Source organism: Seriola aureovittata, chromosome 11 (genome assembly GCF_021018895.1).
Source record: "Seriola aureovittata isolate HTS-2021-v1 ecotype China chromosome 11, ASM2101889v1, whole genome shotgun sequence".
Classification (NCBI taxonomy): domain Eukaryota; kingdom Metazoa; phylum Chordata; class Actinopteri; order Carangiformes; family Carangidae; genus Seriola; species Seriola aureovittata.
The window spans coordinates 5,405,455-5,428,485 of record NC_079374.1 but is presented as its reverse complement, the minus strand read 5'-3'; the positions used below and the strand labels follow the sequence as shown (position 1 = coordinate 5,428,485).

Below are 23,031 nucleotides of genomic sequence, written 5' to 3'. Positions count from 1 at the left end.
TTCTTCCATTATTGCGGATTACAAATTTCTGCCTGACGCTCAGCTCCAAAAATTACCAACAAAGACGCAGAGTCACATCTTTACAGAACACTTTATTTACATGGCCCTTCACAGTGTAAAATAGAAACTTTATTCATGGAAATACTTACAAAAAGGCCATTTTCCACTGAACATTCTCTTTAAATAGTACTCTAGGGTTATTTACATCTTTACAGTGTATTCAAAATACTCTTTTGGTAGCGGCCTCTTCACAAACAAAGACAAGTATGGCAGATTTTGGTCCCTGTCCAAGGAGGGAGGGAACGGAAGAGGGCTGCCCTCTGAATCAGAAATCAACTCTTGACCTCTAGACCTTCATTCAGATTATTTGTGTATATTTGAGAAAATTGAACAGGTTTGAACCAAAAAATATGAGGATTGTTGGAAAAAAGAAAATCTTCTGCAACAAAAAGGTAGTTTTCTCTTTTAAATTACATTAAATAAACATTCTCAAATTTACACAAGTGCATTTCACGGTTAAGTGACAAGAAGTTGGTTTGAGATTCATGGCGAGGAGAGAGGGAGTTCGGGGGGGTGGGGGGGTTATGTTATTTGGCAGCGACCAGCACATTGGGACAAGCTGGCATCCGAGACCTTGGTTCATCAGCACTCCAGGGGACAACAGTTTGTGTTGCATATCAGCTGTTTCAGGCTAAAATAAGATAAAAATGGAGGGAGGGAGGGGGGTAAAAGTAGCTCCATTGTTATTGCTGATCTTGATGCATTAGTATCAGTTCCTGAGCTTTTTGTCCCTGTATTTCAACATTTGTAACCAATGATGTTGCATCATTCACAATGATTTTACTTTATACTGTGTCGCCCTCTCTGAGAACCTGCACTGCAAAAGACACAGACTTTTTAAGTTTACCATCTCCAAGCGTAATGAAAAGCTGTGGATCTTTTTTTTCCCCCCAAGGGGAACTAAAATTATTCATTCTTAAGTTGCTCCTCAGTAATATTAATTGTCAGTCTGGTAGCTAAACCACGAGTTGACAAATTCAAGATTTGAATTGAAGCATACCCATTTAAGAGCACAGCAGTGGAGTGCTTCAGTTAGTGGAGTGTAGAAAGTAAAATTCAACAGTCACACAGAAACATCAGACTCGTCCTCCCCCACAGAACCGAACGCCAAAAAAATGACTGAACGTGAAAATAATAGTGAGCGCATGAAAAGGTGTGGTGAGCAAAGTGTTTCATGAGCGTCTCCGCTGGATCCCGTCTGACCCTGAGTTGGCTGAAAACGTGCACACAACCTGAACCCTTCCTACACAGAGAAAACTGAACATCACATCCAGGCGCAGGCTGCCATGTGTTCCTCTCCAGAAATGTCCTGCTCTCCCTCGTTTACTCCCCCCCCCCCCTCGTTTGAGAGGTTATTCACTCTCATTTGTCACTTTTAAAAACAAGACGATCAAATCAGGGGAGGGGAAATAATCGAGGGGGAACGCCTGAGGACGGGGTCACAGATGGGAACGCAACCGCGCCCAAATGTTCTACAGGCCCAAAGAAATCTCATTGCATAGGGAAACACTTCACCTGCAACAATAAAATGCGTCCTCAACCCCCCCTCCCCTTTTTTTCAATATCTGAAAAATGCACTTGCATCATCCAGGGTCAACACTGCTTTCAGTTTATACTGTGTGTAAACCAACACGACCATCACTGATGTTGATTGAATGAAGAGAGTCCACTCAAGAGCCGGATGCTGCCTTGGATGCTTATCTCGTCTCCGCAGCCCCCCCCCCCCCCCCCCCCCCGGTACAGGAGGATTTGGGGAGGGGGTGGGGGGTTAGAAGGATGTGGAGGGTTGTCGGGTTCATTATCAGTAAGTTCAGTTTGGGAATGAGCCGGACTCAGAGCGTGTCCACGTGGTTCATGTTATTGGATCTGTTGTGGATCTCCTCGAGGAAGTTTTCCAGCTGCTCGATGAGAACGCGCTTCTTGAACCTGTGCAGGGAACAAACAGTGACAACAAATGTTATGGTTCATTGTTCTGTTGGTCACAGCTGTAGGATACAGAACTGCTGAGCCAACTCCGGACGGTTCTGTTCACAGCTTATTTGAGACAACAGCAGAGGAGGGGTTGAATTCCCTTCTCCTGGACGTCTATCTGTCCTATAGCCCCTGGTTTGTTTGGCTGGGGAGCTGCACGTCTGATGTGATGGTAAGTGCCACAGGGGACTGTCCCGTCTCCATTTCTGTTCCCTCTGTACACCCCAGATCTCCAGTATAACTCCGAATCACGCCACCTGCAGATGTTCTGATGACTCTGCGCTGGTGTGGTGTATTAGAGATGGACACAGGGAACTGGTAGCTAACTTTGTGGAGAGGAGCAGCAGGAGTCATCTGCTCCTACGTGTGGACAAGACTGAGGAGATGGTGTTTGACTTGTCACAAAACTCATTATCAGTATATCTGTATATACTCAAGTACTTGGGTGTGAATATCTCTGAACATCAGACTGGACTGGAGGACCAACGCTGACGCTGCGTACAAGAAGGCAATGAGCAGACTCTACTTTCTGAGGAAGCTCAGGTCTTTCAATGTAATGTAGTAAGATGCTGGAAATCTTCCACCAGTCTGCGCTGGCGAGTGCAATCCACTGCACTGTGGTCTGGTGGGGGAGCAGCATCTGTGCCAGATACGCCAGCACGATCAATAAACTCATTCACAACAGCGTTGGTCAGAACCTGCAGACGTTTGAGTCGGTGAGGAACAGGAGGTCACTGAACAAACTGTTCTCCTCCCTCAAACAGGTGAACACACTGCTGCTACCATCTGCACATACCGTCTATATCATACTTTTAATGCATTTATTATGCACTGCCCCTTTTGCACAGTTCTTGTTGCATTTCAACCCGTCTTAAATTGCACACCATCTTCTGCTTCTGATGTATATTTTTATTCAACATCTGCTTTTGCAATTCTGCAGTTGTGGTTTTAATTTTGAATTCTTTGTTAACCTCAGTCTGCAGTAACGCCACCATTTCCCACACACAATCAATGAAGTCTGTCAGTCAGTCAGTCAGTCAGCCAGTCATTCAATCAACCAATCAATCAGTCGTGTTACCTGGCCGCCTCTTTGATGATGTTTTGGAGGAAGATGAGCCGGGTGTCCAGAGTGCCCTGGATCTGCTTCAAGAGGAGGAAGATCTTCTCATAGTCTGAAACAGAAGGAAGCAAATGAGGATCAATCACTATTACTGTGTTTCTATGGTCCAATTCTTTATTCAAATATAGAACATTAATGACTAATAACATACAATAATTTAATTTCTCCTCAGAAAATGTCTGATTATTAAAGTGCTCTGTTTTCAGGTTGCAACTATAAATTATTTTCTATCACAGATTCTCTTCTTCTCCTCAGTAGGGAAATTTCTTGTTTTGTTGGATAAACAGGTTTAAACCCAGAGATATTCAAGTTATGCTGCCCAACATTCAGCAGCTTGCTGTTTTTGTAAAGCACAGTTTTTGAGAAAAACAGCTTTGCTTCAGCTTCACTTATGCGGTTTCCTCTGACAGAATAGGTTGACAACACTTCGAGATATACCACTTCTTTTAAAACAGCGGCACCTTGTTGTGGTATGAAATTCAATACAACAGCCCCTGAACAAACATAGAAGCTTAGAGTTTTTCTTGAGAGAAGCAATGTTTCAAATCAATCGTGATGTTAGTAGTTTCAGGCGTTACAGTAATTACATGCGAGAAAGGATGGGTATTAAAGCTCAATACTTTTTTGGTGCTGACTAAAATGTCCGTATCAAAAACTATCAAGCACCAGAAGTCTTCTTCACTTATTCTGTCGTGAGATATTTAATGATTTAAACCAGAACTCTGCCAATACTATCATTAATCAGTTTATTCTACTTACGCCTGCCGGGTTTCCTGATCTCCTTGGTGATGAGCGCCCTCAGCTCGTTGTTGACCTTCATCGTCTCGTTGTGAATGTGCTTCTTCAGAGCCGCAGGTGACAGGTAGCGGGGCGGCTGGTCATCGACTAGCACCACCTCCATGCCTTCCTCGCTGCCCGGCAGCAGCTCGCCCACCCGGGGTTGCCCGTTCTCCTCCTCGTCACTGTGCTGGAGGTCCTGGGGATCCGTGGCTGTGTGGTTCTCCTGGTGGTTGGCGGGCCCCGAGGGATGATCGGCCTCCGAGTCCGAGCTGCTGTCTGAGCCGTAGTGGTTCTGATTGAGGTGGTTGATGATGATGTCTGGTTCAGGTGCTCCGTCGTTCATGTCCATGTCTATAACAGGAGAGATTTAAAAGACACATGCTATTCATTTATTCTGTTTGTTTGTTGTGAGATATTCTCATCCACGTTCATTAGACCTAAAGGATACAATATGTTTTGGTGAGAAATAAAAAAATGTAAATTCAATATAACAATTAAAAACTGATCAACTGTTTCTGAGAAGTTTTAGCTGGAAAGACGCATAATAACGTGTGTCATAGCCACGATGCAACTCTCACCTGCTGCGGGTCGAGGGCTGGCAGGGGGAGTTACTGGAGGCGTGTAAGCCCTGCCCAGGCGCAGCAGAGGCGACATGCAGCGGCGTCTCTTGGGGCCTCCACCCTGCATGTTGTTACTGTCTCCTGGTCTCTTGCCCTTGTTCTGTGGGCCGGTCACAAACTCATCCGCTTCGTCGATCATCATGCCCTGAGAGAAAAGTGAGGAAGACGGTTAATGACAAAGTACGATGGTCAATTTTCGTGAAGGCTTTTTCCTCATGAAAGACGATTAGGGTGGGGTTGTTTCGAGTCAGTGGGATTAACCTTCTTGTCCAGTTTGAAGGGGTTGCCGAATGTGTGCAGGCGTTTGGGCTGTTCAGGGTCTGCGTCTCGAAGAGGCTGAGGAGCAGCTTTGAGGAAGTCCTGGTAGTTGCCCATCTGGGCGATTGGCACGCTGTGGAACTGGTCTGGACAGGAGACAGGGAAAGTCACCAACATGGAGGGACAGGTCTAGACTTTCTGAAGTGTTCTTCATCACCGGCTGAAAATCTTCAGTCAGTGGTTGAAGCTCTCACACCAACATTGTTTTTAACAGGATTTGCAGAGCACACTTACGACCAAATAAGTGAGGGAACTAGACAGTGACTTACCTGAGTCCTGCCCTCTGAGAGTACAGACGCTGGTGTTGAGCAGATTTCGCCTCATTCGGCTCAGCTGGTCCAGCAGGTGGCTGCGAGGGATGTCGTAGGGATTCCTGAAGCTCTGAGGTTTCAGGCCCTGATGATGACACAAGACAGTAAGGAGGACAGTAAAGTGAGGGATGCGAGTTTGAATTCAGCCCCCCCCCTTCGAGTCACGAAGGAGGGTCATTTTCTGGTGAAATACTGTCGCACTGGCTGCAACAGAGTGGATACAGCCTGAAAGAGACAACCATCTTTCAAATGCCAAAGTGCTCAAGCACACAAACAGGCTCCATAAAACATCCCAATAAACGCCTCAGGAGGATACTGGGATGGAAAGCCAGGAAGGAAGGGAAAGTCTGGGGACTGCTCTTCAGTCGGAAATCAAAGTAAATATCAGTAAGAGACAGTGTCGATCTGCGTAATCATGACTGAGTAACTCTTGCTTATAAAAGCTGTGTGTCCTCAGAAAAACTTTGACTGGTAAAGAGAAGGTTAAATAAAAGGATTCGGACCTTGTTGAGCAGTGCCAGGTGAAAGCCTTGAAACTCTTTGGGGTTGAGCTCCAGGGGCAGAGTCGGTGCCTCTCCTGTGAGACTCTGCAGCTGCTGGATGAAGTCCCTGCGCTGGGCCAGAGATATACCTCCACCCCGCCAACGCACCTTGATGCCGGCCTCTGGCGGTGGCTTTTTACCAATCGAGGCGATCAGCCTGTCGTACTCGATCTTTGACTGGAAATATGAACAAATTAGATGTTGTGAGAAGCAATGCAGTGGAAGGCTTTTTGTATCATTCAGTGTCTTACCTGGTGTATGACATAACATAGCAACACCTTTAATCCCACTATTTAGCTTTTCTAAGCAGTACACAAAACTTAATAAATGGTTTATAACACACTACAGTGCAACTATATTAGTGTTTATTAATCTATTTCTCAGTAAGTATAACTCATCTAGTTGGCACCTATAATAATAATAATCAATACAATAACAGAGTTTCTTTACCAGAACAAAAACCTTTTCCAATTTTCAAAATAAGAGGAACATAAATGTATTAGTGTTTCATTTTGTATTAAACAGTCGTACAAAAACTAAACAAAGGCTCAATTTTACAACCTTACAAGACAAACCAAGACACATGAAATCAAAGAAGAAGTAAACAGAGACTAAAAATCATGCCCAAAGATGAAAAGACAACAGCTCAACAACCAACCTGCTGACTGAGCTTCTTCAGGTAGGAGACCACGCTGTAGCTCAGGCCGTACTCCATGTTGTCGGCCAGCAGGTTTGGCGCTCCCATGATTCTCAGAGCTTTCCTCAAAGACTGCAGAGAGAACACATCAATGAGACCAGTTTTAATGTGTCCAATCAAAAGCAAATCAAAAGTTAAAAAGCTGAAGTGCCAAGTCCACTGACCCCGATATAATATGGAGGCATGGTCTTCAGGTAGTTCTCAAAGGACTGCCGCCATTTGATGGTTGGCTTGAACTTGTGCACTTTGATCAAGTCGTCTGCAAAAAGAGAGCAAAAAAAAAAAATGTTCTGAAATAATTGGACACGCTAAGAGGAAATAATGGCACAGGACCACAAACACAGAGACAGGCTGAAGCTGAGGGACAAACAGATCCATCAGTCTTACCCAGAAGTGGCAGAAGTACGGGGTAGTTGTAGGGCATCACAAACAAGTTGACACAGTTGAGAGCTGTGCTGGCCTTTAAGTAGCCAAAGGGTTGGCCCAGGTCGCTGTACTTGGCACTGTTACATACAAACACCTAAAAGACGAGAGAGAAAAATCATCACATCATCACAAAAAACGACCTGCAGAAGTCCCACGAGCTGCTGTTCAGTTCTGTTTGACATGTGTGCAGTTAACAGTCACAAAACAATCTGCATGTAGGGAGGAAAGACAAGAAGACAAAAAAAAAAAATAAAAAAAATGTTGGAACATGGAAAAATAAAAATGTGGCGACAATCTTTCCAGTCTTCAGTCTTTACCACGAGTGGGGCAAATATGTTGAACGGTCTGAAGGTGGCAGCAGAGGAAAGAGCCTGATATCTAATGAAAATAGTTTACCCTCTATACAGGGACCGTTTTTGGACATCTCAGACTCAGATCTACACTGTCAAATCCGGAAAACCTTTTATCAACCTAAGCTGCACTTTGTTAACTTTGATCTCAGCTGCGGCTTTGAGCTGAATGTTTGTTTACATGCACTTGTGCCGACACCATCACATTAACACACCTTCAGGAAGGTTGTTGACGTGCTCAAGTTTAGTGTGTGAGCATCTTCACATACCTATATGCAACACACTATTGCTAGCATGTTAGCACGTCAACTCACATGCAGCTGGCACGGCAACATTTGTTAGCATGCCAGGGTTTAGCATCCATCCCAAAGTCAAGGTGAACGCTTAAGGAAATTTGATCAGTAGTTTTAGAGGTATCCTGTCATGAACTTACATGTACAATTTGAAAATCGCTGAATAATCATGGGATAACTGAGATCCATCCTGTGGGGACCATGAATGTCAAAATTTTATGATAATTCAGTCACTCACTGTTATAGTCTGATGTGATTTCATTTTGTCTGATTTTTATTTATTTTTTTATTTGTCTTGCCTCAATAAACACTGGCCTCCGTAAAAATATAAAAACCTTCTGAAATAACTCGATTACAACTGCGAACACTTTTAAAAAGGTTGGAAATGTTAAGTTATAGTGTTCATTTTTAAATAAATACACCCAGAGTCCAGGCGCATCAGCCAAAAGGCTTTCAAGGGATTATGTTAAAGACAGCAGTCTCAAACAACATTACAGACAGTTGCAATGACAAGAAGGAACAACATGTCCAGGCTGTTGACAAATGCTGCTTTGCAAATGGCTTGCAAACTAACATGACCCACATTTGGAGCAGTGTTTGAAAACCCGAGAGCTGTAACTTCCCCGGTATTTTCCTCATTAAACCACAGCAAATACTGCAAATCATCCAACACTGCATTTATCACGTCGCTGTTAATATTCAGGTATGTACCACAATTCATTTATCGTCAAACCACCAGGAAACTTCAATGCAAATAATGTTGTACAGCAATTTACACACATTATACTTTAATTACCACACTATGAGAAAAATGTTGTAATTAAAAACATAATGGATTTCAGCTTTCATGCTCGTTAGTGTGTGTGTGTGTGTGTGTGTGTGTGTGTGTGTGTGTGAGAGATGGTGCTGTACCTGCCAGCAGGTGTGCGGGGACTTCCTCTCTAAAATGTACTGTGTGAGCGGTGAAGGCTCCAGCTCATACTTGTCGAAGGGCACCTTGTCTATCACCATGGGCTCAGCGTCCAGGCAGGAGAAACGAACGTGGGGGTGGGCTGAGCGGGGCGGCTGGTTGGGGCACAGAGAGGTAGATACTTTTATAGTATATGTTAAAACACATTAACAATAACACTTTGCACTTACTGAAAAATGCATCTCTGTAAAACTAACCACCTGACTATAATACAGAAAGCCTTTTTTTCACCTGTCTACAAAAAAATTGAAGTATTTATATTTAAAACTCTCAAGTCTTTCAACCTAATGCTGCCGAGTTCAAGAGTTTAAGAGTGAGTTTAAGTCTCTGCCATTCACATATTCTCAATATACTTGTATACTAATATGCTTGCTTTGATAGAACTCAAGATTTATTTTTGTTTTACTAAATTTCTTTAAGTAATTCATTTCCTCGATGAAATACTTATTACATATACTTACACTGTATATATCAGTCTTTGGAAATCCGTCTTTAATCTTTACACATGATTATGCGGAACATGTGGATAAAACATGTGTATTGTGCTGCCACCTGTCCTTTCACATGTTGTACCTTCATTTGCTATATTGTGTTATACTGTATAGTTGGCCTTTGTAATTCTGTTGTATTGCCTTCATTACTTCCCTTTTAACAACATTATTATTGTAGGAACTGTCTGACTTGTTTATGTTGTGTGTCCATGTAAACAAACAAATATACCTTTTATGTGTCATTTTCATTATTGCATGCCATTTATATGTATATATATATATTTAATTGTTTTCTTTCTTCTTCTTTGTAAAAATTATATAACAAAAATAATCTTTGTAAAGTTTTGTATAACTTCAGGATATTTCTGCTGTTGCTATGGGTAATGAGAAAAACTGTCAGTTAAATGCCCTTGATATGAATGCAAGAAATTTAACAGAGGCCTTACAAAGTAAAGGTGCATGGTCCAACCACACAAATATTCTACTTTGATGATTCCTTCACAAGTGTCTTACCAGCGTGGGGGAGTTCTGGTCCGGCCAGAAGGCCTCGGGGATGGGCCAGTGACCAATGGGAACACCGGTTTTAGGGTTGGGTCGTACGTAGATCAGCTTGTGACAGCAGTGCCAAGGCTGCGGACCAGACTTCACCGCCTCAGCTGGAGCGTCTGTACAGGAACATATAGGGGAGGTTTACTTTACAAGTAAAAACAGCCAAACAGAAGCTCAGACAAGAAGGTGTTTGAGAGATATGACACAAAACAAAATGGTTTTGAGAAACTGAAACAGTGTGTAGGCAGTTAAAATACGAAGGTGGGGGTTTTAACAGTGACATCCACCAGCTGTTTATGAACAACAGTCAAGAGAAGCTCAAAGAGGATTTAAAAAAAAAAAAAAAAAAAAGCGAGTGGGAGAAAGCAAAGAGCTTCTCTACTAATCAAACAGATGCAGCGCAGCAGTTGTCAACAAGGTCTTTAAGAAATAAAGTCGGAAATAAATTTCGTTTAGACAAACAGAGGTGTCTCTTACCCTCTAGTGGAGGAGGGTCAGGTCCCGTCTTCTCAAAGTTTATCACCACTCCGCTCTGAATTTTCTGCACCAGAGACTCCAGACACTGATTCAACATACGCTGAGAAAACACGCTGTAGGAACGTCCTGCAACACACACACACACACACACACACACACACACGCATATAAACGTATAAACCTGGGAAATTAATAAGTTCGACACAGTGTTGTCGGTTGGACTTCAATAGCTTTTTCTTGAATCTGAATTAACTATTACGTACACTTGTCAAATCTGGCTCCTTTCAAATCAGATTTTGTTTAGTGTTCATCAGTTTTAAAGCTGCATTCATTTGAGACAAATTTGCTGATGTGTGTTAATCTAATATTCTCTCTTTTTAGCTCTGCCAACACCTGAGAGAAATATCTGGCTCATTAGCTGCTAAATGTTCCACTTTCTTCTTTTGCTAGTCTCTATCTTTGACTGTCTGCTGTTTCATGCTGAGCAGGTAGTGCACAGAGGGTTTGCTGAAAGCATCTGCCTGCTGCCACAGCAGTGGAGTTAGGAAAGTAGTGTATATGATAACTAATTTACTTATGGAATCAAAAGAAATTGAAGTTTATGGATAAATTCTGAGAAGTACTTAGACATTTCTCTGAAGAATCAAATCAACCCAATTTATTTAATAATCCTATTATGTAGATAAATAACTAAGTGGCAGTTTCTCGTGATGCTTTTCTTGTGAGAGAAGATAAAGGATTTCAGACTCAAAGTTTGACCAATCCAGGTATTTTACCAACTTCAAACCAGAGGCAAATGGTGCCAGCTGTCAGAAGTCAAACATGTACAAACGAGTTACAAATGCATCACACATCCTGACAATATTCCTGGATGAAAGCTCACGGTACTATTTAAATGCGTAGTACTCTTAGTTTCTTTTAAAACTCAGCAGTGTCAGACTGTACTGTATGTACGGCACGATTTCAAGCGCCCTCTACTTAACAGCGTGCTTATCTTTATGGAGTTGTATCAGTCTTTACACAGTGGATGCAAAAAAGGTACATTTGCATGAGATGTAGCTCCAGAGCCATGAATCTGCTTTAGTTTATTCATCACAGCATCAGTCACCGGACAGTAAAGGTCACACAAGTGCAGACCGTGAATCAGACGCTGTCTTACAAAGCTACAACTGATTAGTCTAATTCAGCCTTCTGGTCATTTGCTGCCTCCAACTTCACCTCTAGTGACCTTGTTATGCACCCATTCACTCACTCATTTCAAAAGGCCGTGGCTTTGTGTCAGGTCTGCCATCAGCAGTAATGGACAGGCAGCATGTACTGTAGACTGTCGGTGACAATGGAGCTGTGTCATGTTCTGCATTCAGCACCCACTGACTGCTACACAAGCTTTGGTGTGCTCTGTTCTGTGTGTGTTAATCTTAACCTGCCATCAGCATCATTCTAGTCTGTTCCTCCTGCCAGCTGCTTCCACAACCAGGCAGCATGAGGACTGGAGACAGGAGGGATAAAAGTCTACTTCTATAAGTGGATGTTCTTTAAAACTGGTAGGTAGGCAGCCAGGGTTTGTTTTTTTTTTTTTTTTTTCTACAGCCAGGGGGATTACAGATCGAAATCATTGGCTTGAAAGTATGTGATGGGTCTGTGAATGAGACAAAGACAGTTCCAATCCTGGACCAGGTGGGAAAATCTGGGCTTTCTAACCTTAGTCGACATTTACTGCTGAAGTGCACTTGAGCAAAGCACTTAACCCCTCCACAGCAGTTTCGACAGAGTTGCTCAGTGGTTAAAACAAGAGCATGCTGTGCTTGCACAGGGTTGTTCAGCTCCCACTAGCAAACTTGTAAACACAAGTCACTCTGGATGTTGAGCAAGACAAGAGCTCTGGGCTGTCCCTCGCTGATTTTAAAACAGAACAGTTGCCAAGGCGATCTTTATCTCTATCATCAAGTTTTTTTTCTAAAAAAAAAAAAAAAAAAGACTCATTCTCCCTTTTCTGTGTATTGACAGAGATGATTCATCAGCTGTGCTATGGAATGCATTTAACAAATAGCTATTTTGATCTTGTGTTATAAATACTTTGAGCTCGTCCCAGCATGTTCCACGGGGGCTCTGTTGTAAAAATTAGGCCTGTGTCACTCCCAAGAGCAATATGTCTATGATGTTTTTTCCAAAATAAGATTATAATAGCATCTACACTCAGCTGGCAGTTTATTAGATACATCTAGCTAAAACTAATGCAGTTTAATACAACAGTCTTGCAACAAGTCCTCCTTTTAATGTTCAGTTTTTATTGAAACTGTTTCAGAGAGGTGTTGAATCAACTGTATGATCATTTTGGAGGCTGTTGAACTGTATTGCATTCAACAGAGAGGTGTTTCTGTTATTTATTGTGTGTGTGTATATATATATATATATATATATATATATATATATATACACACACACACACACACACACACACACACATATGTGTGTTAAACTGATTTGTTTCACATTAGCCAACTGTCTAATGTTTGAAAAAGAAGCCAAGGATGACTGTGTAGTTTTTACTTTTATTTCTCTTGCCAATTACAATTATATCTACTTTATTAATAAATTATAAATGCAGCAGACACAACCAAATCTGAATCTAAATATGTAGTGGATTGTTTTGTCCTCAATTATTAGACTGTTTGTAGTATTATTGGCTGGACTGCAATAACGGGGCCAGCTGACTGACTGACTGAATGATCAAGTTACCTTTGGTCAGCCGAATGCTGCGTGACTGAGTCATGAAGTTACCGCATTGGTCAACCGAGCTTTGGAGTTTCCCAATTTGACACAGTTGACAATTCAGCACCTTTGTCTCTAGATTAACAAATTTTTCAGACCATTTTAGCAAAGAAAAAAAAAGCATTTAGCGACAAATCCAGCAACTTCTTTGGACAAACCTTTCCTACTTTCCATAGAAGAGAGTCGGCAGTATTGCCCCACGAGCACGAGGTTGGACTTTCCCTCCGCAGGCGCACCTCTCTATGCCTCTCATTCAACTGACTGAATGTCAGCTGACATAAATGAGTTTCTAAATTATTCTCTGAGTGATCATTTTACAAGTAAATATAGCTGAAATCACAGCACAAAACGTCTTCAACTTATGTGTACGGTGACTTTTGCTGTCGATTGCGGGGAAAAAAAACATGTAAATGAGAATAGCTTTATAGGGAATTCGGAGAGTAGGAGAGAAGCAAACAGATAAAGAGCTGACACTGACACATTTCCCTGCTTGTTAATGCCCTCATCTTTCAAACTCCATTCAAACTCTCCACGCGAGATATTCGATATATAAAGCCGAACCCTAAACTAGATATATTCTCAGACTTGACAATGCTCCTCGAGAGCTACACAAGACATTATACAACTGTTTGCACAGGCTGAGTAGTTCTCCTCAGAACAACTACACTGACCTTTTAAAATTGGTGAGGTGCCCCTTTAAGCGATACACTCTACAACACACATATTTAACCAAACACCAGCAGTCGGCCTACCTCCAGTGACCTCACACATGGGGGTGATGGGAGAATCGTCGGGCGGGACGCCTCCGAGGGGTTCGGGCTCCACCGAAGCGTTGCCAGCGATCCGCAGCACCAGAGCGAACAGACGCTGGTCCCAGCGGAAGGGCTCCTTGGTCAGCTCACTACCGGGAAGCGGGGTGGTCAGAGGCAGGTGGAGCTGGACGGTAGAAGACGAGACAATGAGAGCGTTAATGACAGAGGAAGCATGGATCATAACTAGAGTCAAAGTAGTTTTCTCTTTAGTAGCATATGTTGTTTTGAGACTGTTGGGGCAATTTTGAAAATGGATGAGCAAGATTTTTTATGGGAATATTGACAAAGTCCCTTAATTTATCAGGTATTTGATTCACTGCATAATTAAATAAAAGTTATTTATTATCTTTTATACAGACCATTTCTCATTTCAGCGTGCAGGAGATCCTCTATACCCAAATTATATTGCTATTACAAACTGTTCAAAGACATTTAAACATGCAGCCACTGCAAACTGAAAATGTCAGTGTTCATCTCTTCACAGTAAGAGGCTCCATCATTTTGTTTTTATACATTTTCTTTTCAGACATGTCTTAGTCAGGGCAGACTTTTAAATAACTATCAGGAGAGCTGCAATTAAAGTCAACTTTCCCCTACCAAACCTCGCTTGGTAACAGGCACAAGCATGGAATTATCACAGGAGCCATAAATTAGACTGTGGCTGCAGAATCAAGGACTGAACTGTATGTGTCTGACCTCCACAACTTTTACTTCTCGAGCTACAAAACTGACTACATGGCTTAAAGCGTCAGAAATATTCAACATGGATGGCAGATGCAGAGGAGATGACATCTTACAGAGTGAGGAGTCAAAATAAAGAAATAATTGAAGGGAGAGTGAGTTACTGAGTCACTGAGAGGAGTTTTAATCTGACTCGCAGACCGCAGAGGAATCATCGTGGTTGCAGCCGTTCAAAGGCGACACTACATGCTCACACGACTGACCTTTGTAGTTGTGCTTCTGTATCATAATTGGAGCTAAAATGGCAGTTGCTTAATCGATTGGCAACTAATTGGATAATCAATTAATCCACAAAAATGTTAAAAAACTGATCAATTGTTCAAATAATTTATCAAACAAAAATATCAAATATTTCCTGCTTCTCAAATATGAATTTCTGATTGTGTCATTATCACTGTTGAATTGAATATCTTTGGGTTTTACTGTTGGTCAGACAAAATAATCAATTTTAAAATCACATTGGGCTCTGGGAAACTACAATTAGCCTTTTTTACACTGTGTCCTAACGATAAGTCAAAACATAGGCAGAAGAAACAAGGATAAAAACAATTGTTTGAATTATTTGAGAAAAAAAATTCTTGTGCCTTCTCAACTGTGGATATGTGCAGTTTTTTTTTTTTGACACTTTATAGATCAAACAATTAATCAATTTTATCGAGAAATTAAATGACAATACTCAATTGTTAGTTTCAGCCCGAACCCTGTTGTGATTAACTAATCTATGGTAGCGATATCTAATAAGGTAGAGGTATTTAACCAAGTGGTATCTTACAGGTAAGATATGACGCCGTTGCTTCACATCGTCATGGGATGAGTCTAATTTGAACTAGACTACTTCATTAATAGCGGTGGCTCTTTTAGTCTCAGTGACACAGTAGGAAAGGGTTTGATGCTTGTGTTAAAGAGAACAATGTGGGATCAGACAGGCTCTTGAGTTGTCATCCAACCATGCAGGAAGCTCTCCTGATTGGCTGGGACCCCTCGTCTCTGTGGAGATGTTGGCTGACCTCGTCTTGGACTCCGCCGCCGCTTGTCAACTTGTTGCCGTCCGTGATGGCGATTATGATGGCGGGTTCGAGGAAGAAGGGGTTCCTTCCCTACAAAAGATAGAGAGAAAAAAAACATAAATTCACAATCAATTTAAAAATTAAACTATGAGAGCAGATAAAAGGAATGTGTCAAATTAAAAAGAGTCAAGTGCATTTATAGAAGCCAAGAGCAAAATTCATACTGGAATTTAGCACCGGTATATTTATGGCACTTAAAACATCTGAGGCACAAATGAGAACATTTAACCTATCATTACATAGATAACTTACAGGGGATCTATTTTAAGTGAGCGGGTGTGTGAAAGACAGAGCCTTAACTCCAGGGGATAATAAATAGAAACAGAAAAAGTACCATCTTTAGTAGAGTGAGACTACATCTTCACCTGAGACGATACACTGATGTGTATCTGCGGTATACGTTCACCCTATCCCTCAAGATGGCAGAGTGTATTACCTGAGGATCTATATGAAACCTCTTTTCTGCTAGACCCCACAATATTTCATGACATCAGCACACTCCACTCTGATAGAATGAAACTGGAGCAGCGCTGCATTTATCACTATACATCAGCCCTGTGGGATCTCCACAGAGGCCACAGAAAAATGTGGTGAGTTAACCTCGACGCATCCCGACAAGTCCTGTCAGCAAACGGTCAGCGCGCTGGCCCGCACTGACTCACGGAGTCATACGGACTTCATAAAGGCCATCCTGTTCTGACAGCGGTGCGATTATTAATGGATGTGGACCCACTCAGTTTGAACTCTACCTGTAGGCTGCGGTTTCTGCTGAATGATGGATTTGTCCGTTAACACAAACGGCCCAGTGTAAACAGAGCAGGATACTACCAAGATCCACGGTGCTGTAGGTATCCATGACAACCTGGATTTTTTTTTTTTTCCTTCCTTCCCCAAAATCCCTTTATGATATCAGGCACTTTCTTGGCATGCTAATGAGCAGGAGATGAGGCTAACTTGCCAGACGAGTGATGATTTCATCCATGTCACATCAGCTCACTTAGCTTTTTACTGCTGCTATGCATCCAAGTGGCTTAAAACACAGCTATTAAAATGAGATTTTTGGGACATTGCATCAGTCCATATCAACAACACAGAATCAGCCAGCCCTGCTCCTGTAATCTTGTCCGCCACAGTCAGTGTAGTGGCATGTGCAGAGCTGAAACAATTAGTCAATTAACTAATACGTCTGCATAGAGAAAAATAATCAACTATTTTTTATAAATGATTAATTGCTTAAGTTACCTTTTAAGCAAAAAAAAAAATTTACCTAACTAGATATGGAAAATTGTTTACCTTCTATATTAAACTGAAGAACTTTAAATTCTGGGTTATTTGACAGAGAAAACAAGCTATTAATTTGACATCACTTTGTGCTTTAGGAATCTGCAAAGGGCATTATTTTTCACTATTTGCTGTCATGTTCCAGACCATATAATTAATTGATTCATTAAGAAAACAAAACAATCAATGCATTAATCAATAATGAAAATAATTGTTAACCGCAGCCTTAATCGTGTGTAGACCTGTCAATATTGTCAGCTACAGCCAAGTCCACCTGAAGCAGCGGGAAACCTGGTCTGCTAACACAGTGGCAGACTGATGGAGATCCATGAGAGCCCTGCTGACACGTTAACCGATGGCCAAACATCAGCGGTCATATCATTTCCTCACTCTCATCCTTTGTCCTCTTTCTTCTGCTCTTTCATTCCTCTCTTAATGAAACCGTGATCAGTGTCAGGATTCCTCTCCTCCTCCATACCCCTCTTCCATCTCCCAAGGGACAGTCATCTCAGATGCCTGGCAACCTGGAGGGCTCTTTGTTACTGTAGAGAGAAGCACTCCAGGGCAATATTAACTCCCCTATAGGCTTACTCTTCTTTGTCTTCTCCCTCTCTCCCCACTGAACATCTTACACATTCAGCTCTTAAGAACTTGACAATGAAAAATCAAAGTTGACTTTTCCTTATGAATTAAATTGGAGAGACAAGCGGACGATATTGAGTTATTATACAGGGCACATCAAATACAATGCCAACGAAACCCAAGCTACTGCATCACTTTGGTTTACAGCTGTTGAAGCAAATTGAGATTGAAAAACACATACGACAGAGTGTGTGTGTGTAGCCATCAGAGCGCTGATGAAACCTTTGTCAGTTTTGACTGCTCAAAGAAAAGAAGTGCGCCTCCAAAAAAAAAAAAAAAAAAAAAAAAAGGTTCAGCCTGGCTCCTCCACTGCTCGTAAACTTGGACAAAGTGATCTGAACCTCTGTGTGATGTTCAGGTTCAGAGGAAAATTAGGTTCATCACTGACATCATCTGCACACCATGACCTGCTGTAATCAAGTGAATATCAATTTTAGTGTAAACGTGACGCTTGCTCTCAAACAGTTAGCCACACAGTCAACACAACAAAATGATTTTATGGGAAAGCGCACTTGATCCACTTCCCTTGAGAAATCCTTTTAGCAAACTGGTTAAGCTTCACTTAAAAAAGGAAACAAAAACAACAAAAGATGACAACAGCTCACAGGAGGTGTGGTGCACTAACGCTGCGCTAAAAAAATTAGTCAATCGATAATCAATTTATCGATAGAGTGAAAATTATTAACTCATTTATCAAGCAAAAATGCCAAACATCAATAGGATCCAGCTTGTCAAATGTGAGGATTTGCTGCTTTTTCCCCTCTGTTTAAGATTAAAAACTGATTATCTTTGGGTTTTCTGCTGGTTGGACAAAAGAATTAATATGAAAATGTCTCTTTAGGCTGCGGGAAACTGTGATGGGCATTTTCCATTATTTCTGAATATTTCATGATTAATCACTTGTTAAAAATAAAGACAGATTAGTCAATAATAAAAAGAATTGTTAGCTGCAGCCCTTTAACATAGGTCAGTGTACAACTTCCATTGTAAAAATATACTCGATACTAGTAATTACAGCACGGTTATGATGTCAGAGTCACACAGTGGATACAGGGGAGTGTGCCCTCTGTTCTGAAATTGATCTTCTGCCAGCTGTGAGAAGGCGGAGGAGAGAGAACTGGTCATTAAATCATAATCATTGTCAAATCAACCTGTCATTAGAGGTCAGTGGTAAGCAGTGCACAGGACACAGTAACCTTGACCTGCGCATGTTCTGTTTGTGTTTACAGACACGTGTATATGCGTGACCGTATTGTATCCGCCAGCCTGACAGCAGAGTTGGTATTTGACATTCAAACTCGCCGAGAGTGAAGGACAAGCAGTATGTACGCTGTATGTATGCATTAGCCTGCTTGATAGCATGGTTCTGTTTGTTACTGAGTTAAACATTCATCATTGCTCCAACCCTCCTGACTTACCTCCACACTGGGAAACATACATCCAGATTCTATATCAACCACAAGTGTGCAGCTTCTCCAAGCAGTCAAACTGGATATGGCCAGACTTTTAAGCTTACATTAATAATGACTCTTCTGTTTCCCTGGCAGAAAACTGCACCTCGTTTTCAAACACTGGACAGAAGACAAAAAAAAAAAAAAAAAAATCTTACAGGGTGATGTGTTGCATCTCCTGCAAGCTGTTGTCGTTTCTAATGAGACTAAATCAAGACTCGGCTTCTCTGGTCGTTTTGTGTCACACTACACAGTAAGTAGCGTGATGAAAGAAGACGGTTATGTGTTGCAGATAAGAAGGCTTACATGAGAGCAGCACTCTGAAACTGCACAATCTCACAATTTCTATCTACAGAGAAGTGTATCCACAATAGCTTCGCTTTCAACAACTACCTCCCTAAACTGGAAATTTTACCACAGAGACTAAACTGGTGATGTCATTAGGCGGCCCTTTTTGGAATTGCACCAGTTACACTGAATTAGTTACAGACTTTGCGGGCTAAACGAATACTTGTTGCAGGTTTCCAGCTGTGAATCAGGACCACTCTGCTGTCCAGCTGGAGGTGAGACTTGTTTCAAATACACAAATTAAAACCGAGTTGTGCAATATAAGAACAATAACATCAGTGAAGTCCAGTTTAAAGCACCATTTCTCCTTTAACTTGCTCTAGTGCTGTCACATTGTGAAGCTTTTCCTTGAGTAACCCAACATTCCTGACCTTGTACACATAATTTTTTAAATAATTCAATAACTTTCTTGAGATAAATTCTTGTTTGTTGCTAAGCTAGAAGGAAAAAAGTAACCAATCCCAGTTGCAGAGCTTTTCACACCTGATCGCAGCATAAAACAAGACAGTCCAGTAAAATGTGAAAAAATGTTTTCTTCACAAAAAAAAAAAGCTTGAGCATGCTTATCGAAGCACAGAAAACCAGGGACTTTAAACTTAAATTGTCATATAAACATTTTAAATGGCCTCTGGCAAGCTAGAAATTACACTTAAGTGAGGGTTTATTAGATCCATCTAGTTTAAAATAATAATATAATTCAACAATCCTGAAATAAATCCTACCTTCGTGAAGCTTTTAATGCTCAGTTTGTGTTTAAACTAACACAGGGAAGCGCTGATTCAACTTCATGGTCATTTTAAAAGCTGTACTGATGATGAGGCGTTTTGAATTTTAATGTTAATGACGGGAGACTAAATATTAGAGTCAGGTCTCCGTACAAGGAAATACAACCTTCAAACTGACCATAACGTTGAAACATTTCTCTAAAAACAGTTTCAATAAAACTCAACATTATAACCCTAATAAAAAAAGTTATATAATATCTAAAGCAAATATGTTGCATTAGAGCGCATTAGTTACAGCTGGCTATACCTAATAAAATATCAACTCTAGTGCCCATCTGTAAAGACTTCATTAACCGTTTATCCCTCTAAGGCTGCAAGAGATCGTCAGATCTACAGCTCTAATCTGTTAACCGCTAAAAATGTTAGCACAAGGACATCCATGATTTAAGAACACAAACGAAAGACACCAACTCAATGGTGAAATCAACGGTTACTGACAATAAGTTGTTCCTGTTTTTCTTTTTTGAACTTGTTGCTGATATGTTTGTGTCTTGAGCACATGACTGAAAGTGTGTGGGGTCACAGTATGCAGGTGGTTGATGCTTGTAAGACTGGGGATAGGGGAAGAGGGGGTGGGTGAAGGGGGTCTGTTGGGGGGCGCATACAGCACCTTGTCATAGCACTTTCTAAACCTGATTTCCTCTCTGTCCTCTTCAGTGCTACATACCTGTCCATAGTTGTCTATCCCAGTCACTAATCTATTGAGATTGAGTAAATCAAAAGCGGTCCTCAAGGACTGGCCAATAGATGTGAGTCCGGTTGCTTGGAGGTTCCTCAGCTCTGTCATGAATGTGGCATGGCTCTCTTTCCATCCAGCCTTAAAAAAAAAAAACAAACAAACAAAAAAAAACAAATAAACAAAACAAAAAAAAAAACATTTAGTTATTAACATGCAAGAAGCTAGATAGCAACCCCACTGTTGTGAACACCAGGCAACTTTTACATAAGTCACTGTTTAACTTGAGTGTTTTTTTATTGTGAATCTGAACTGATAAACACACACATTTTATATATAAATAAATAAAAATATAAATATATATGTCGCTTCCTCTCTCTTTGCCCAAGCCAATAATTTGACAGCACAGCAGCCAAGACCTTGATCTGTTTCTAGCCGGCTAATGCGACCGGGCCGGGGTCATAAATTACAAAAGTAGCAAAGTCGCCATGTGCGCCGTGACAATTTGGTCTAAACAATTAAAGTAGGCTAGTCTGTCACCCGCCTCCCCTCATCCTCCTCCTCCCCCCACCCCCCCCTCCCCAAAAGATATCACCTCGCTGTATAAATAACACCCAGAGTTCCTTGCTGCTCACATTGAAACAAAATGTCGGCCATGTTTTAAAAGGGGTATGAAAGCTCCTCCTGAAGATTTTCTCTACACAATTGATGTAGTGATCACAACGTGGTGGAGCGATGGAAGGACAGTCAATCTGCGCAATGTAAAGCTGGACATGACCCGAAAACAAACTCTACCTTTATCCCGAAGGGAACGTCTTCAAAATTTACCAACATATACCGGTCCCCTCGGCTCGCCGGATCTCTCCCTCTGAGCTGTGGAAATAGTAGAGAATTATTTACGGTTATCGAGAGATCAGGTTTGACAGGCGAGCTTTGCAACAGTACAATGATGATCTGGGGATCTCCCAGTATTAATGTGTCCCGTGGTTACAGTACCTTCATAAAAGTCTCAACAGCGCCTTTTGCTATGTCCAGATAGGTAGTGCCCAGATGGGTGCGCTGGTTCATTGAAGCGGACGTGTCTATCAGAAAAAGTAAAACGGGCATTGTGATGGTAATGACACGTTCTGCATGGACTTGGTGTCAGTACAACCGGCCAAAACGCAAAAAAATCTTTTGTTCTCCTGCCGCCTGTATCACCTCTCAGCTAGCTAGCTAGCTGGCTAACTGTCTGTCTCACACATTCTTTCAAAAAAGTGTAAGAATAGTGAGTGTAGAAGCCCTTTCCGGGCAAACTAAACTAAAAAACTCAAACCCTAGGGGCAGGTTATTGATTCACGAGGGATTTTGATAATTTTTACAATATTTTGCAAATATTCCTAAGTTTCATAGTAACAAAGTTCCCCCTCACAGAGAGTCCCTGCTTCTCCCTACACTGAATGCGCTGTGTCTTGTCCACCGCTTTTAACCTAAGCTCCGCTTCTGACCCCGCCCCCCAAGCGGTCTTTTACCGTCACATGTACGAATACTCGCTCCCCATTGGCTGTCTGAGGCCACTCATTACCATATCCAAATAAGGCCAAAGCTGAGCGTCTCATGCGCATGCTTGCTTGCCCGAGAGGCAGGAATGCAAGGAAAATATTCTGTACATGCATTTTGTGTTAAAGAATACAACATATATGGCGACGCACTCCTTTTCGAAACATTACCGCAGTTGTTTGAGTGCATATCATTTAGGAATAGGCCTGTGTCTGCTCTAAGAGCTGATTACATAATCAACATTTACTTCATCCTAAGAACGGGCGTGGGCTACTGTGAAAGACAACCCTTGAAGACTATAAAGAGAAAACTGAAGGCAAAGATAGACAACATCAAACAAAAAAAAAAAACAGTGAAACATTTACTAAGCAATGCTCCAAGGGCACACACAAACTACTCGCTGGCAATAGGGCACTTGGTTTTCATGTGATGACCAAATAAAGACAGCCATTCTGCGAAAGGATCTGAAGGAAAACAGGTTTAGCTGAATAGTCGCTGCAAGGGATTGACATGCGCGCACACACTCACACACCCTGCAGCTCGAAGATGGCTATACTTTGTCTTTCTTTCCCATGTGTGCAATGAGCTACATACTTAGACGAGAGAAAGAAATTAAAACTATTATTCAAACAAGAGATCTAATAAGTGACATTTATTAAAGTAGTGGGCAGACTTCTGGTGTTGCTTCCATCACAAACATAATCTGTGATTACATGAGAAAAATATGTTTCAACTAATTTACTACACACTTAAGAATGATTTCAATTGATCTCCAACAGGCTACACAACACCCTGGCTGATCCGGGTCCACTCTTAATGCCACATGACACTCAGACGTGCACGATTGTGCAATACAATTTACATAATGTAGCTCCTTGGAAAATATCATCACTTCCGCAAAAATAAGAGGAAACCATCCGGTGGCTAGTGATCGGAAAGAGG

At 41.5% G+C, this 23,031-nt stretch overlaps 1 protein-coding gene across 2 annotated transcripts; it reads right to left on the bottom strand.

The window, feature by feature from the left end:
• Positions 1 to 72: 72 nt before the first annotated feature.
• ints6 (integrator complex subunit 6) lies at positions 73 to 23,031 on the bottom strand. Of its 2 annotated transcripts, none has more exons than XM_056389492.1 (18): positions 21,547 to 23,031; positions 21,346 to 21,423; positions 20,542 to 20,691; positions 15,248 to 15,397; positions 13,500 to 13,683; positions 9,976 to 10,101; positions 9,463 to 9,614; positions 8,401 to 8,553; positions 6,807 to 6,939; positions 6,584 to 6,678; positions 6,381 to 6,491; positions 5,684 to 5,899; positions 5,139 to 5,265; positions 4,813 to 4,955; positions 4,510 to 4,696; positions 3,911 to 4,282; positions 3,110 to 3,203; positions 73 to 1,986 (listed from the first exon to the last, which is right to left on the bottom strand). In XM_056389492.1, the coding sequence occupies exons 1-18, from the start codon at positions 21,655 to 21,657 to the stop codon at positions 1,893 to 1,895; spliced, it is 2,676 nt and encodes an 891-aa protein (XP_056245467.1). In that variant the 5' UTR covers positions 21,658 to 23,031; the 3' UTR covers positions 73 to 1,892. The 2 variants fall into 2 exon arrangements, with proteins under 2 accessions (XP_056245467.1, XP_056245468.1); XM_056389493.1 differs by having other exon boundaries at positions 15,308 to 15,397; positions 21,547 to 23,028.